A 14,691-nucleotide genomic window follows, 5' to 3' on the forward strand; every position below is an offset into this window, starting at 1 on the left:
TTGTGAGAGAAAGAGACTCGGGGATGGTGAGAAAGGGAGAGAGCAAGGCGAGTGAGATAGTAGGGAGGGGTGTGGAGTAAAGGGAGAGAGAGGGTGGAGAAAGCGGTAGGGAGAGAGAAATCAAAAGGTGAAGTATGATATGATGATGTACTGGTGGTGATATGACTAATATTTAAGTGCAATAATAATTGAAGGACAGGAGGATGAGCTACTGTGGCCATTAGACTTGTTTGCCGGACGGCAGGGCTGGCAGCTCAGAATTACCGGGTTCCGTTGTTTGAGATGCAGGAATGTGGGAGGGGTTAAAAGGGGCTTGTGGCGTTCCTATCTCGGGGAAAATGTCATGAGACTGCTCAGTCAGGGCAGCCTGGAGAATTCTTCCACATAGAACATAGAACAGCATAGCACACGAACAGGAAATGCGGCCCACAATGTAGTGCCAAAGCAAATCAAAGCACACAAACACTAATCCCTCCTACCTGCACTATGTCCATATCCCCAAACTTCCATACATCCATGTGCCAATCCAACCGTCTCTTAAAAACCTCTCATGCCTTTGCCTCCATACCAGGCAGCACTTGCTCCGAACACGACTCTCTGAATAAAGAGACTTACCCCTCACATCCCACTTGAATATATCCCTTCTGCCTTCAGCGTCTGCCCTCGAGTATCAGACATTTCAACCTTGGGAAACTGATAACCCCTGTCCAATCCATTAAAGCCTCTGATAATATTTTAAAACTGTATCAGATCTCTCGTCAACTTTAGTGCTCCAGTGAACTACACATTTATCCAGCTCCTCATGGTAGCTCACATCCTCGAAAGAGCAGCATCCTTGCAAACGTCCTCTGCACCCCCTCCAAAGCCTCGACTACAGTGGAATGACCAGAAATGTCCCAGTGCTCCAAATCTGGCCTTACTATAATTGGACCTTAAGATATAGGAAATAAGTAGGTCATTCGGCCCATCGAGTCTGCTCCCCTATTCAGTCATAGGCTGATCAAACTCTTCTAGTCATCTACATTCCCCTGCCTTCTTCCCATACCATTTGATGCCCTGGCTAATTAAGAATGTCTGTCTCGGCCTTCAATACCCCAATGACGGCCTCCAGAGCCGCTCGTGGCAACAAATCCGACAGATTTACCAGCCTCTGACTAATGGAAGTTCTCCACATCTCAGTTTGAAAAGAAAGTCCTTCAACCCTGAAGTCATGCCCTCTTGTCCTGTAATAGAACATAGACATTGAATAGTACAGCACAGTACAGGCCCTTTGGCCCACAATGTTGTGCCAACCCTCAAACTCTGCCACCCATATACCACCCCCCCCCACCTTCAATTCCTCTATATACCTGTCCAGTAGTCTCTTAAACTTCACTAGTGTATCTGATTCAGGCAGTGCATTCCACACACCAACCACTCTCTGAGTGAAAAACCTTCCTCTAATATCCCCTTGAACTTCCCTCTCCTCACCTTAAAGCTATGTCCTCTTGTACCGAGCAGTGGTCCCCTGGGGAAGAGGCGCTGGCTGTCCACTCTGTCTATTCCTCTTAATATCTTGTACACTTCTATTATGTCTCCTCTCATCCTCTTTCTCTCCAAAGAGTAAAGCACACAGAGAAACACGACTTACAGGGACGCCCTTCGGCCCATCTAGCCCATGCGGAAACCATTTAAGCTGCATTATACCAGCCCGCTGCAGCTGGATCATAGACCCCCGGAAGCCTCCTATCCGTGTACCCGTGCAAACATCGCCTAAACGTTGGAATCGAGCTCGCACGGACCAGTCGTGCTCGCAGATCATTCCACACTCTCACGACCTTCTGAGTGAAGGCGTTCCCCCTCATAATTCCCTTAAACTTCTCACCTTTCACCCTTAACCTTTGATCACTGTTTGCAGTCCCACCCAACCACAGCGGATAAAGCCAGTGAACCTCCATCAAATCCCCTCTCAATCTTCTACGTTCATTAGAATCCTGTCCCATTCAATGTTTCCTGAAACCAGAGGCCCCGCAGACCCAGGAGCATCTCTGTGAATGTTCCCTATGCTCTGTACACCTTTCCCGTAAGTAGGTCACATCCGTAAGGGGCCGGGGTCAGGTTCCATGCCCCAAGCGGAGGGCAAGAGCCCGAGAGAGGGCAAAACGGGGCGGGGGAATAGCTGAGAGGGGGGAGGGGCATGTCGGAGGGGTGGGGGAGGGGCCAGATCTTTATAAGCGGCCGTGACAAGTGGCGAGAGAGAGGGAGAGAGAGAGAGAGTCAGCGAACGAACGAGTGCAACAGAGAGAGAGAGAGATGGCACCAGTCTGGACAAAAGAACAGCCGGCCACGACAGAGGTCCATAAGGTCGCAGATGAGGTTTGTTCCAAACTCTTCCAGAACCAGGAGCACAGTCCTCCCCACTCCCACACCCCTTAAACTGCCCTCCTCGGGGGGATAGAAGAGAGAGGCGGGGTCAGAAATTAAATAAAATATATATTTATATTTATATCTCCAGGCGAGATAGGAGAAGGAGGGCAGAGGAATTTTCGAGCACGGAGAGGGAGAGAGAAGGAAAGAGCGGGAGGTAGAGAAGTAGAGGTACGGAATAGACAGTGGAAGTCCATTTGGAGCAGGGAGAGGAGAGGATTGAGTGTAGGACGGGGTGAATAATGGCGACAGTAACAGGGCGGAGGCTGGATGAAGGGGAAGATTGCGGAAAAATTGTGAGGGGGCGATATATGGGAGAGGAAAGGGGAGGGAGGTAGAGGGAGACGGAAGAAAGGGGGATGGGAAAGGGAGGGGGACGAGAGAGGGAAGGAAGGAGGAGGAGAAGGGGGAGAGTGAGTGTTTGGATTAGAGGGCGGGAGGAAAATTGGAGAACGAAACGGAATGCGGGGGGCAGTTAGGAGAAAGGGAGGTGGAAGGAGGAGGAGCCAGGAGTGGAAAGAGGGAGAAATAGCAAGAGTGGGGGAATAGCGGGGTAATTGAAGATCGAACAGAGTGGGGGAGAGAGAGGGGGGAGGTAGAGAGAGAGGGAGAGAGAGACGGGGAGAGGGAGGGGATAGATCAGGGGAAGTGGGGAGAGGTGGGAGGGTGGAGAAAGAGTAGCGGAAGTGGGGACATGCGGGAGAGAGACAGCGATACGGGGAGAAAGAGCAGGGAAAACAGAGAAACGTGAGAGGCAGAGAGCCAGGGAGCCAGGCGAGATAGGGGAGGGAGGGCAGAGGAATTTTCGAGCACGGAGAGGGAGAGGGAAGGAAAGAGCGAGAAGTAGAGTGCGCGAGCGAGAGAGAGAAAGTGAGAGGGAGAGAAAGAAGGTAGAGACACGGATAAAAGGTGAGAGTTCCAGCAGGGGAATTGGAGAGATTGTAGACGGATACAGACGGGAGAGGGAGAAGAGCGAGAGCGAGACGGGAAAAGTGTGAGAACGAGCAGGGAATGTGGAATGAGGGAGCAGAGAGTGAGGCGAAGGACAGGGCAGGAGAAGGGGAGAAAGATCAGTGACGGAGCGACAGAGATGTAGAAAAGCCTGGCCAGGGTAAAGATTATAGAGGCACACAGAAAGAGGGGGAAAGAGCAAGGCTGGGCGAGAGAGCGGTAGGAGAGAGAGACGTTGAGGGGGGTGAGAGAGCAGGGGAGGCGGAGAGGGGGGAAGAGGGAGACGGTGAGGGGGTGAGTGAGCAGCGGAATCGAAGAGAGAGGGAAAAGGGAGACGGTGAGGGGGGTGAGAGAGCAGGGGATGTGGAGGGAGAAGAAAGAGAGAGACGGTGAAGGGTGAAAGAGCAGGGGAGGCGGAGAGGGGGGAAGAGGGAGATGATAAAATGATAGATCAGAGAGAGACGAGGAAGAGTGGGGCGTAAGGGTACGAGGTGGGGAAAGGCGAGAGACGGAACGAGGTAAAGCGGTGAAATGGAGGGAGGTGAAGTAAAAAATAAATGGTACCGCCACCCGCTTCCGGACACCCTTCCTCGTCCCGCTCTGTCCTCCCCGGGAGATACAGAAGTTTGTGTTGTTCCTGTCCAGGTGAAATCCGACGCGGAGAGTCACATCCACGCCTTAGAGCAGATATTCGTCGCGAAATCGTACCGTGAGCAGGACCAGACCATCATGCTGGGAAAACTTCTACTGATCAAGGTGGAGTTTCCACACAGAAGCCGGAAGGGAGCAGGGGTGGGAGGGGAATGGAGACCGGGAGAGGGTGGGAGGGGAATGGAGACCGGGAGGGGGTGGGAGTGGAATGGAGACCCGGAGAGGGTGGGAGGGGAATGGAGACCGGGAGACGGTGGGAGGGGAATGGAGACCGGGAGGGGGTGGGAGGGGAAAGGAAACCGGGAGGGGGTGGGAGGGGAACGGAGAGCGGGAGAGGGTGGGAGGGGAATGGAGACTGGGAGGGGATGGGAGGGGAATGGAGACCGGGAGAGGGTGGGAGGGGAATGGAGACCGGGAGAGAGTGGGAGGGGAATGGAGACCGGGAGGGGGTGGGAGGGGAATGGAGACCGGGAGGGGGTGGGAGGGGAATGGAGACCCGGAGGAGCTGGGAGAGGAATGGAGACCGGGAGGGGGTGGGAGGGGAGAGGTGTAGGGGTGGTTAGGATTATCAGAGTCGGGAAGTGTGGAGGGGCTAGGAGGGGAATAGAGCTCGAGAGGTGTGGGATGGGAATGGAGTCCGGGAGGGGGTGGGAAGCTAGAGGAGTACGGGAGGTTAGGATTAACAGAGACGGGAAGGGAGCAGCTTTGGCAGGGTAATGGAGACCGAGAGAGGGTGGGAGGGGAATGGAGACCGGGAGCGGGTGGGAGGGGAATGGAGACCGGGATGGGGAGGGAGGGGTATGGAGACGGGACGGGATTGGAGACCGGGAGGGGCTGGGAGCTTAATGGAGACCGGGAGCGGGTGGGAGGGGAATGGAGACCGGGATGGGGAGGGAGGGGTATGGAGACGGGACGGGATTGGAGACCGGGAGGGGCTGGGAGCTTAATGGAGACCGGGAGGGGCTGGGAGGGGAACGGAGACCAAGAAGTGTGGGATGGGAATGGAGATCGGGAGGGGTTAGGAGGCGAGAGGTGTACGGGAGGTTAGGATTAACAGAGACGGGAAGGGAGCAGCTCTGGCAGGGGAATGGAGACGGGGATGGGTGGGAGGAGAATGGAGACCAGGAGGGTGTGGGAGGGGAATGGAGACGGGGAGGGGTGGGAGGGGAATGGAGACCAGGAGGTCTGCCAGGGACGTAGATGGGGTTGGGGAGAGGGAGTAAGATGGAGATGGGGACGGACGTAGCGGAGCAAGTGCATGACGGAGAGTTCAGGAGATGTAGGAGCTGGAGGGGGTGACGAGACGAGGACAGGTTCAGGGGAGGTAGGAGGTGACGGAGACCGGGAGGGTTTGAGGGGAGAGATGGGATGACAGTGAAGTGGACGGGGTGGGTCAGAGACGGTGAGAAGTGTAGGGGTCGGAGCGTGTGACGGTGTCGGAGAGGGGTTTAGGGGAGGGAGGGGGTGACGGAGACGAGCAGTGTTTCAGGGGAGGTAGGAGGTGACGGAGACCGGGAGGGTTAGAGGGGAGAGATGGGATGACAGTGAAGTGGACGGGGTGGGTCAGAGACGGTGAGAAGTGTAGGGGTCGGAGCGTGTGACGGTGTCGGAGAGGGGTTTAGGGGAGGGAGGGGGTGACGGAGACGAGCAGTGTTTCAGGGGAGGTAGGAGGTGACGGAGACCGGGAGGGTTAGAGGGGAGAAATGGGATGACAGTGAAGTGGACGGGGTGGGTCAGAGTCGGTGAGAAGTGTAGGGGTCGGAGCGTGTGACGGTGTCGGAGAGGGGTTTAGGGGAGGGAGGGGGTGACGGAGACGAGTAGTGTTTCAGGGGAGGTAGGAGGTGACGGAGACCGGGAGGGTTAGAGGGGAGAGATGGGATGACAGTGAAGTGGACGGGGTGGGTCAGAGACGGTGAGAAGTGTAGGGGTCGGAGCGTGTGACGGTGTCGGAGAGGGGTTTAGGGGAGGGAGGGGGTGACGGAGACGAGCAGTGTTTCAGGGGAGGTAGGAGGTGACGGAGACCGGGAGGGTTAGAGGGGAGAGATGGGATGACAGTGAAGTGGACGGGGTGGGTCAGAGACGGTGAGAAGTGTAGGGGTCGGAGCGTGTGACGGTGTCGGAGAGGGGTTTAGGGGAGGGAGGGGTTGACGGAGACGGGGAGAGGTGTAAGGGAGGTTAGGATTATCAAAGCCGGGGAGGGATGTGGGGGAGGGAGGGACGATTAAAACGGGGCGGTAGTGTAGGGTAAGGAGGGGTGATAGAGACTGGAAGGGGTGCAGGGGAGGGAGGGTTGAAGGAGTCGGAGAGGGGAGCAGCGAGGGATGAAGTGGCGGGGATGTGGAGGGAAGTCTCGCGAGAGCGCGGGTCACGGAGGTGGCAGTGGGAAGGGGGTTAGCGGACGGGACTCCCATGACTAACCGAGTGACCCTGCCCACAGGTCGATATTGGAAACCCCAACAACTTCGTCCACATGGAGGTGTTCGTACCCAGTAACAAACTGCCAGTTCTGGTGGCCATCCAGGAAAACTTCAGTAACTGCGCTCCGCTGGAACCCTTGGTCTGAGAAACGAGAGTTTCCTGACCGATGCCAACCCCTCGCTGTGCTTGCGGCCCACCCCTCGGGAATATTCCCCTCCCTCCCTGCAAAGCTCATCACACGGGGTAGTTGGGACACCCTTCAGCTACCCACAGTTTAATGCGGGGTTTGGTTCTTCCTGTGCACAGATCCCAGACACACTCCCACCTCCCCCAGACCCTACACACACACCTCCCCCCCGCCAACTCTCCGACACGTCCCGCGCTCCCGGAATACCAGCAGACCCACCTCTTCAGCTCGCTGAGGCCACCTGAACCGTCAGCTGTTCGACGCACAAGCTTTTCGCTAATAAAACGCGTTGATCCGATTGGCCGTCTGGTCGTCTTTAACCATCCCCTCTTTCGGATGCTGGGGGCGGGGGCAACGCTGCGGGGCAGTTAGTGCGGATGTGTGAGGGAGAGGGGGAGCTGGACGTATGCAGGCAGCTGACCTACAGTCTGACGGAGATCCAATCGGAGGCAGGCGGTCACGGAGACAAGGGGAGGGGGCGCGGTTCGAGGTGGCGTGTGGAGGGGAATCACTGCGAGGTGTGGATGATGTCAGTGGGATGAGAGGGCGGGGTGTGTGAGGTGGGCGGGATGAGAGGAAATAGAGGGCGGGGTTCGTGGGAGGAGGGGGCGCGTTAGGGACGAGGGGCGGGGTTTGCGGGAGGAGAGGTCGGGCTCAGTGGAGAGAGGGGGCGAGTGGAGAGAGCGGTTCGTGTTGTACAATCTGCGGCAGGGAGCGCCTAAGAGGGGCGGCGATGGAGATTTTCAAAGCCAGAGTTTCGGGGCAATTCACGAAGAAGAGCTCCGACCAGCGACCAGCCGGCCTCTGGGATTGGTTAGCTGGAGCAAGTTAAAGGAAGGCTGTGCCAAGCGCGGCGGCGGTGGTTTGCGTGGTGTTAGGTACACGCAACCCTGGGGAGAGTTCCTGTTACATGCTCGCTACCCTGTAAAACTATCAGCAGCAATTGGACACACCTCATTTTGCAGTTGACAGTCACTATTTTATGAGTAACTTCTAAATTTAGCAACTTAAAGCAGGTTAAAAAGTTAGCAGTACTATGCAAACGTAAATGTATAGATAAATTTCGCCAAGCAAATTGAAACTCAGGTGGTAATCGTTACAGTCTTACGATGGGATGTTAGAAAGTTCAGTTCAGTTCAAATGTACAGAGTTGTTGTTGTTGTGTTGAGGGAGATATTTGTAATCCAGGGCGAAATTAGGCCACAGTAAGGCCTAGTTCTAGTTTGGCCACACTTGGAGTACTGTGTCCAGTTCTGGTCGCTCAGTATAGGAACGATACTTAGAGGCTACTTGGAGAGAGTCCAAAGAGTGATCTCTTTGTTTCAAACGTTCCTCTCCCCTCCCCGTCTCTGCAAACTTCGTCCAGTTGCAGCAACTTGTGAGAGTCAGTTATCAATACTCGGGATCGATCTCAACTCACCCTTGTGCGCTGTCGGAAGTCCCACTGTGTGTGACTCCGCGAGAAAGACAGCTCACCTTGCTTAAACACACCCAGACTGAACACCAGCTGCCCATCCTGTAACTGCTTCCTGCTCCTCCCCACCGATGGCAACCCAGAAGCCGACAGCAGTTCTGGTAGGTCCTGGTGTAATTCCAGAGAAATAGAAACACGAGCTGTTCGCCATAGCACAGGAGCAATTTTTGTCGTCAGCAGAAATCCAACTGCGTATAAATGTTAGTCTCATGCTTTCGGCGTTTTAAAGGGACAGTCTACAGAAAGAGTGAACCCTCGGAGTACATGACGTTGGACAGAGTCAGAGTGGTCATCTTGAGATCGCTGAGGCCTCAGGCAGAGAAAGCAAAGGAAAGTAAAGCGCGACGTTTAGGTCTTGTCCCCTCCACCCACTTTATAACCGCTCCGCCGAGACAGTGGAGATGTCGGGCAGGAGAGCTGAATGCTCCTTTTGCAGGGAGGCGTCCCTTCTCGCTGACGACTGCAACTGCGAAACGTGCCTCTGTCTGCAGCTTATCACAAGCGAGATTAGGATCATCTGAGGCACCATTTACAGGTTGCTCTGCACAGGCTCATGAGAAGTACAACAAATGCACAGAGCGCGAACTCTCCAGGGCTGAGGGTACTATTTCCATCTGTTTTTGGTGCTAAGAGAGAAAACAAACATCAATTTTAGATTGCGAAAACACATCTTTGTTTTTTTTTTTTGGAAATGATGACTGATCCACACTCGGAATCGTTCCGGACGCTGTCTCCATATTGAACATTGGTTTTGGTCCAATATTCTGACATCATGTCGATGCCATTCGTCTGTAATCCGTACAGACAGCATGGAGTTCAACTCACCACGCAAGGAGATCTGGGAGTCACCTGCTTCCGGAGAGGGCTGAACAGGAAAGGTAAAGTGAATGAACGCCAATTCAGCTACTGGAAATGGTCATTGAATTAGTTACTAAGATACAGAACCCCAGTCCCGGCTCTTCTACCATTTCTGACTGCATTTGCATCCTCCAGTTTCCGCTATCACCAGGTCTTCTGTTCGTTCATGTTTTAAACTTAAAAACTTTGCAGGCGTAAATTCACCACTTGGATCACAACATATCCCCATCCTTTCCGCCCTTTCAGAAATCTGCTTTTGCCCCCCCCCCCCCGCCTTCGCTCTAACATTAAATTTGTGTTCATTTTATCAAGCAGACTAAAGTACAATATTTCTGTTTGAGCAGATGCTCTCTGTCCTGCTGAGTATTTCGCGTCTTGCGCTTTGTTTTCGACCTTCCAAAGTGTATTACTTCACTCCTTTCTGGATTAAACTTCATCTGCCACTTCTCAGCACAGTTCTGCTTCCTGCGGATATCACCTAGGAAAATCGTCCGCTCTCTCACCCGTCGTGTTATCTCAAGCACCCTAGCCCTCCCTTCGACTCTCTCATCCAAACCGTTCGCAACAAGCGGCCATCCCAGAATAGAAGAGACCCCGGCGACACACCACTATTCCATGACGCCCATGCAGAACGCCTGTCCGCTATTGCCACCGTTTTTCTTCTCCAACCAATCAACCCACGCAGCCAAGTTTCTCTCGGCCCCGTGAATCCTGACATTCCGAATGATCTCATCGTTGGGAACCTTGCCCAACACCTCACTGAAACCCTGATACATCACCGTTTACATCGGACACAATATCGGACACAACTGGACGCTCGGCTACGATTCTGACCTTCTCTGGTCTATCAGTAAAATGAAAATAAAATGTTGATTAGAGTAATATCCTGGTGGATCCGGGATTTTCTGACCTCCTCTAGTCCATCTCTACAATGGGATATCCGATACAAATTAACGCGGTTGTCTAACTGTGGACTGACAGTAAACTTGCATGCCCGGTTCAATTCTGACCTTCTCCGGCCTATCTACAAAATGGGAATACCTGTCTAGTAGAATAAAATCCGGTACAAATGATGGTTGCTGGTTACCTGTGTACTTGCAGTAAACCTCCACGTAGGTCTCTCCAGCGCCACTGCTGAAAGAGTTGCTGGCGATGCACTTGTACGTCCCGACGTCGTTTCTGTTCACGCTGATTATAGTCAGTTTCGCCCTGTCGGGAGATGTAAATATTCTGCCGTTTTCCCGGATGGGTTGGTTGTCCTTGAACCATGTCCGTGTCTGAACAGTGCCCGACGCGTCGCAACTCAGTGCGATGGTATCGAGGTTTTCCAGGGGAGTGGAATTATTTGTCACCACGGCAACCCCGGTCACTGTCTCTGTAAATACAATTAAAATGCAAATAGCTTTCACTGGGTTTTATCTACATCATGTACATAATATTTGGATGCTGCCAACTGAGCATCGTCGCCATTGCCAGCTCTTATCCCTATGTGCTTCTTCACAGGAGAAGTCAAAGCTAACACAAAGGCCAAAAGGAGGGTGTACAATGGAACAATCATTACTGGGATGTAAAATGACTGGGAAGTTTTAAAAAAATAACAGAAGGCAACTAAAAGGTCATTAAGAAGGAAAATATGGAATTCGAAATCACTCTAGCCAATCATATTAAAGAGGATATGTAAAGTTTCTTCAGATTCGTGAGGTGTAAAAATAGACGCGAGAGTGGATATCAAACTGCTGGAAGACGAGAGAGGAGAGGTAGTGTTTGGCAACAACGAATTGGTGGAAGAGCTGAATAGGTATTCTGCATCATCCCTCACTGTGGAATTCACTGGCGATATGTTGGACTTTCCAGGTATCAAAGTTCATGCAATGAAAGCATTCTTTCCCAGGGTACGGGAATATAAAAACAAGGAGAAAATGCTGAAATGTTAGAAACCAGTGGTGAGGCCCCACTTGGAGGATTGTGATCTGTTTTGTATAACCTTAACCACATAACAATTACAGCACGGAAACAGGCCGTCTCGGCCCTTCTAGTCCGTGCCGACCGCTTATTCTCACCTAGTCCCACCGACCCGCACTCAGCCCATGACCCTCCATTCCTTTCCCGTCCATATACCTGTCCAATTTTACTTCGAATGACACAACTGAACTGTCACCCATATAACAACTACAGCACGGAAACAGGCCATCTCGGCCCTTCCAGTCCGTGCCGACCGCTCACTCTCACCTAGTCCCACCGACCCGCACTCAGCCCATACCCCTCCACTCCTTTCCCGTCCAAAAACCTGTCCACATTGTTTTCTAAAATGGTGCCCCTTTCTGCGGAAAGGATGTGTTGAAACTGGAGGCGTTTCAAAGGAGCTTCAGCAAAATCATTCCAGGATTGAACAGCTTTTCCTGAGAAGAGGGTTTGTCGGCTCTGGCCAACATCCACTGGAATTCAGAAGAATGTGGGGGTAATCTCACGGAAACCCATCGAGTTGTGAAAGGCCTTTTTAGAGTGCACATACAGAGGATGTTCCTTATGGCGGGAGGGTTCAACACCAGAAGGACAACCTCTGAATAGAGTGGCGTCCTTTGAGAACGGAGACGAAAGGGAATTTATTTGAATTGAATGTGGTGAATCTGGGAATTATGTTGCACAGGCAGCTGGAGAGGCCATGTCGTTATGTAAGTTTAAAGCTGAGGATGATAGATTGGTCAGGGCATGAGGGATATGCGGAAACGCCTGTGAATGGGACTGAGAGGAATATTGGATTAGCCATGATGAAATGGCGGAGCGGACTCCATTGGCCAAATGGTCTAATTCTCTTTCCCATGCTGTATCGCCTTGTAGTCTTAACTACAGCAATTAACCATTTGCAATCCAATCCGCAATTCAAATCAAATCCGATTCACATCTTCATCAATACTCTTATTCTTAAATATGCACCGTCGTCAAACGATATTGTCAGACGATATTCTAATCGGGCTCAGGCACTTAGTTGAATTATTCGGGCTGACGGCACCAACACCATTAGTGATAGGACCTCAGCAAAGGGAGGAACGGACGACCTACCGAACACATTGATTTCCGCGGTGGAGGCATTATTCCTTTTTGTAGCCATGTTATAGGCCTCACAAGTTTACTTTCCCGTGTGGCTCACAGAGATGTTGTCGAGGACGACCTCCTCCCCACTTGGTACGTGGGCACCGTTCAGTTGCCAGTTCAATCCAGCGCCTGGGCGGGACTCTGTGGAACATGTTAACCTGATGGTGCTTCCGGCAACGTGAAAAGAAGAGTCCGGAATTTGTGGAATTTGTGGCCACGTGCAGTTGTGAAGGTCAGGTCACGGGGGGTATTTAAGGCAGAGATTGATAGGTTCATGACTGGACATGGCATCAAAGGTTACAGGGAGAAGGCCGGGAATTGGTGTCGGAGAAAAGTTAAAAAAAAAATGATCGGCCATGATTGACGGGCGGAGCAGCTTCGATGGACCAGACGGCCGAATGCTGCTCCTATGTCTCACTGTCGTTTGAATTTCCTTTGGCTGTCAGACTCTGTGAGGATCTATCCTGGGCCCAACATATTGATGTAATTGCACTGAAGGCACCGCGACCGCCATTTTTCTTAAGGAGACCTAGTATGTCACCAGAGATACTCGCCAGTTTCTACAGATGTACCGTGGGGAGCATGCTAACTGTTTGAGGACGTTCTGGTCTTGGACCCAACACGTAGGTGCAATAGCGACGATTGCATGGCCGCGCCCCTACTTCCTAAGGAGACTGCGCAGACTGGGCATGACGTCTAAAACTGCGACAAAGGTCGATGGATGTGTAATGGTGAGCTCATTGACCTGCTGCCTCATGGTCCGGTGTGAGGGAAATTAATGCCTTGGAACGGAAAATCCTGCAAAGTGTATTGGATACAGCCCGGTCCATCACGGTAAAGCACTCGCAACCATTGAGCGCATCTACATGAAGCGCCGTGGTAGGGAAACAGCATCCGTCATCAAATAGCCTCACCACGCAGGACTTCTCGCCATGCTGGCATCAGGTAGAAGCTGCGAGAAACTCAGTGCTCGCAGCCCTCGGTTCAAGGAGAGTTACCACCCTTCAGCCATCAGGCTGATCAAATCGGATGACTGCACTCACCTGCCCATCCAGTGATAACCAGTGATCTCACTTTAAGGACACTTTATCTCGTCATTTCATGTTCTCCATTTTTGTTAATATTTGTTTATATTTTTAAATCTGCACAGTATGTTGTCCGGTCCACTATCGTGTTCTTCCTGTTATAGTTACTGATCTGCAGCTTTACAGAGTACGAGTGAGAGTTGAACAGTCCATAACGTGGGACTGGCAGGGTGCACTGGTGGCCCGTTTCTGCATCACAGCCACCTATGCATGTCCGAGAGGAACTCTAATCTAAATCTAATGCGGAACTATGTTGCTCACCCGCTATAGTTTTGTTCAATCGGAAATAATGCATCTCCCAGCAGCGAACAGGGAAGGTTATATTGTATTCTATCACACCAGAAATAAAATGAAAGTTATAGTCCGAGATCGCATGATTCTGTATAACTCTGTCTCACTTACCAATGATACGCAGAGAGATAGTCGCTGAGGTCATGGAGCCACTAGTTGGAACCATATTCACACGGTATTCCCCACCGTCAGACATTTTCACCGACTTCAGCAGAAGCGACCCTGTGGACGTGAATAGCTCAGTCCGCGATGTGTAGGCGTTGTCAATAGACACGGTTTGGCCGATCCACTGGGCGATTGTTCTCCCATTAAAATTCCAGCTTCCACTGGTGACCACGGCCGACGGCCGCACCGACAAGAACGCATTTCTCCTGACGGTGACATTTATCTGGCTGAACTCGAGAATGGTAAACTGCCGAGACTCACCTGAGAATGAGAAAATCGTAAGAGTGAAAAGTGACAGATGCGGAGAGACTCGAGAACTGCAATTAGCTCAATCGACACTGATAGTCATATCGCCTCTTATAAACTGCCCTTCTATCCTCTGACCACCCGCCGTTCTGTTGATTATCTGACCGCTCACTGTTCGAGAGAGTGACCCTCACCCGCCGTTATGTGGAGACAAAGAACGAGAGCTGCGAAGGCCAGTCCCGACATCCCGAGAGAGCAGCGCCGATCTCTGTTACACTCGGAGACTGAGCCGCACTTCCTGGTTTGCGGGTCTGATATCTGGATTCTGACGTCACAAGCGGCAGCGCTGATTGGATCAGAGAGTCTGTACTTTGCTCGAATCTACATCAAATCCTGTGAGCTGTTCTACAACTATCTGCTGCTGTTTTGTTGAGTGCGATAATGGTCTCAAAGAGAGTGTCTCTCACCCACCGACATGAAGAGAAAAAGAGCGAGTAAAGTGAACGTCATCTACGCGATCCCGAGAGATCGGCATCTGTCTCTGTTACTTTCGGAGAGTGATCCGCATTTCCTCGTCTCCGTGCCAGATGTCGAGAGTGTGCTAGGTCAAACCTCGGAGCTGTTGGATAGTAGAGCGAGAAGCAGGGAAATAAACAGACTTAAAGCGCTGAAGAAACAGACTATTCAGCCCTCGATACTATGCCCTCATGTTTACCAGATCACGTGACATTTTCCTCAAAACTACACTCCTCTGAAGTAGATAGAAAGGTTGAGTGTTGTCACCGCACGTCAGCGGCTGGATTCTATTCGGTGATGGAGGAGGTCTGATATCGGTATGTCAACAAAGACTGGGATATGTACGGACC

General features: G+C 52.1%; 2 protein-coding genes across 2 annotated transcripts; one reads left to right on the forward strand and one right to left on the reverse strand.

The window, feature by feature from the left end:
• Positions 1 to 2,215: 2,215 nt before the first annotated feature.
• On the forward strand, positions 2,216 to 6,904 carry LOC132387272 (cystatin-B-like). Its single transcript, XM_059959622.1, has 3 exons — positions 2,216 to 2,355; positions 4,003 to 4,113; positions 6,446 to 6,904. Exons 1-3 carry the CDS (start codon positions 2,293 to 2,295, stop codon positions 6,569 to 6,571), a joined length of 300 nt encoding a protein of 99 aa, XP_059815605.1. The 5' UTR covers positions 2,216 to 2,292; the 3' UTR covers positions 6,572 to 6,904.
• Positions 6,905 to 7,580: 676 nt separating this feature from the next.
• LOC132387271 (carcinoembryonic antigen-related cell adhesion molecule 1-like) lies at positions 7,581 to 14,100 on the reverse strand. The gene is made up of 4 exons (XM_059959621.1): positions 14,020 to 14,100; positions 13,526 to 13,840; positions 10,033 to 10,320; positions 7,581 to 8,713 (listed from the first exon to the last, which is right to left on the reverse strand). The coding sequence occupies exons 1-4, from the start codon at positions 14,069 to 14,071 to the stop codon at positions 8,601 to 8,603; spliced, it is 768 nt and encodes a 255-aa protein (XP_059815604.1). The 5' UTR covers positions 14,072 to 14,100; the 3' UTR covers positions 7,581 to 8,600.
• Between the last annotated feature and the right edge of the window lie 591 nt (positions 14,101 to 14,691).

This window comes from Hypanus sabinus, unplaced genomic scaffold (assembly GCF_030144855.1).
Source record: "Hypanus sabinus isolate sHypSab1 unplaced genomic scaffold, sHypSab1.hap1 scaffold_1680, whole genome shotgun sequence".
NCBI lineage: Eukaryota > Metazoa > Chordata > Chondrichthyes > Myliobatiformes > Dasyatidae > Hypanus > Hypanus sabinus.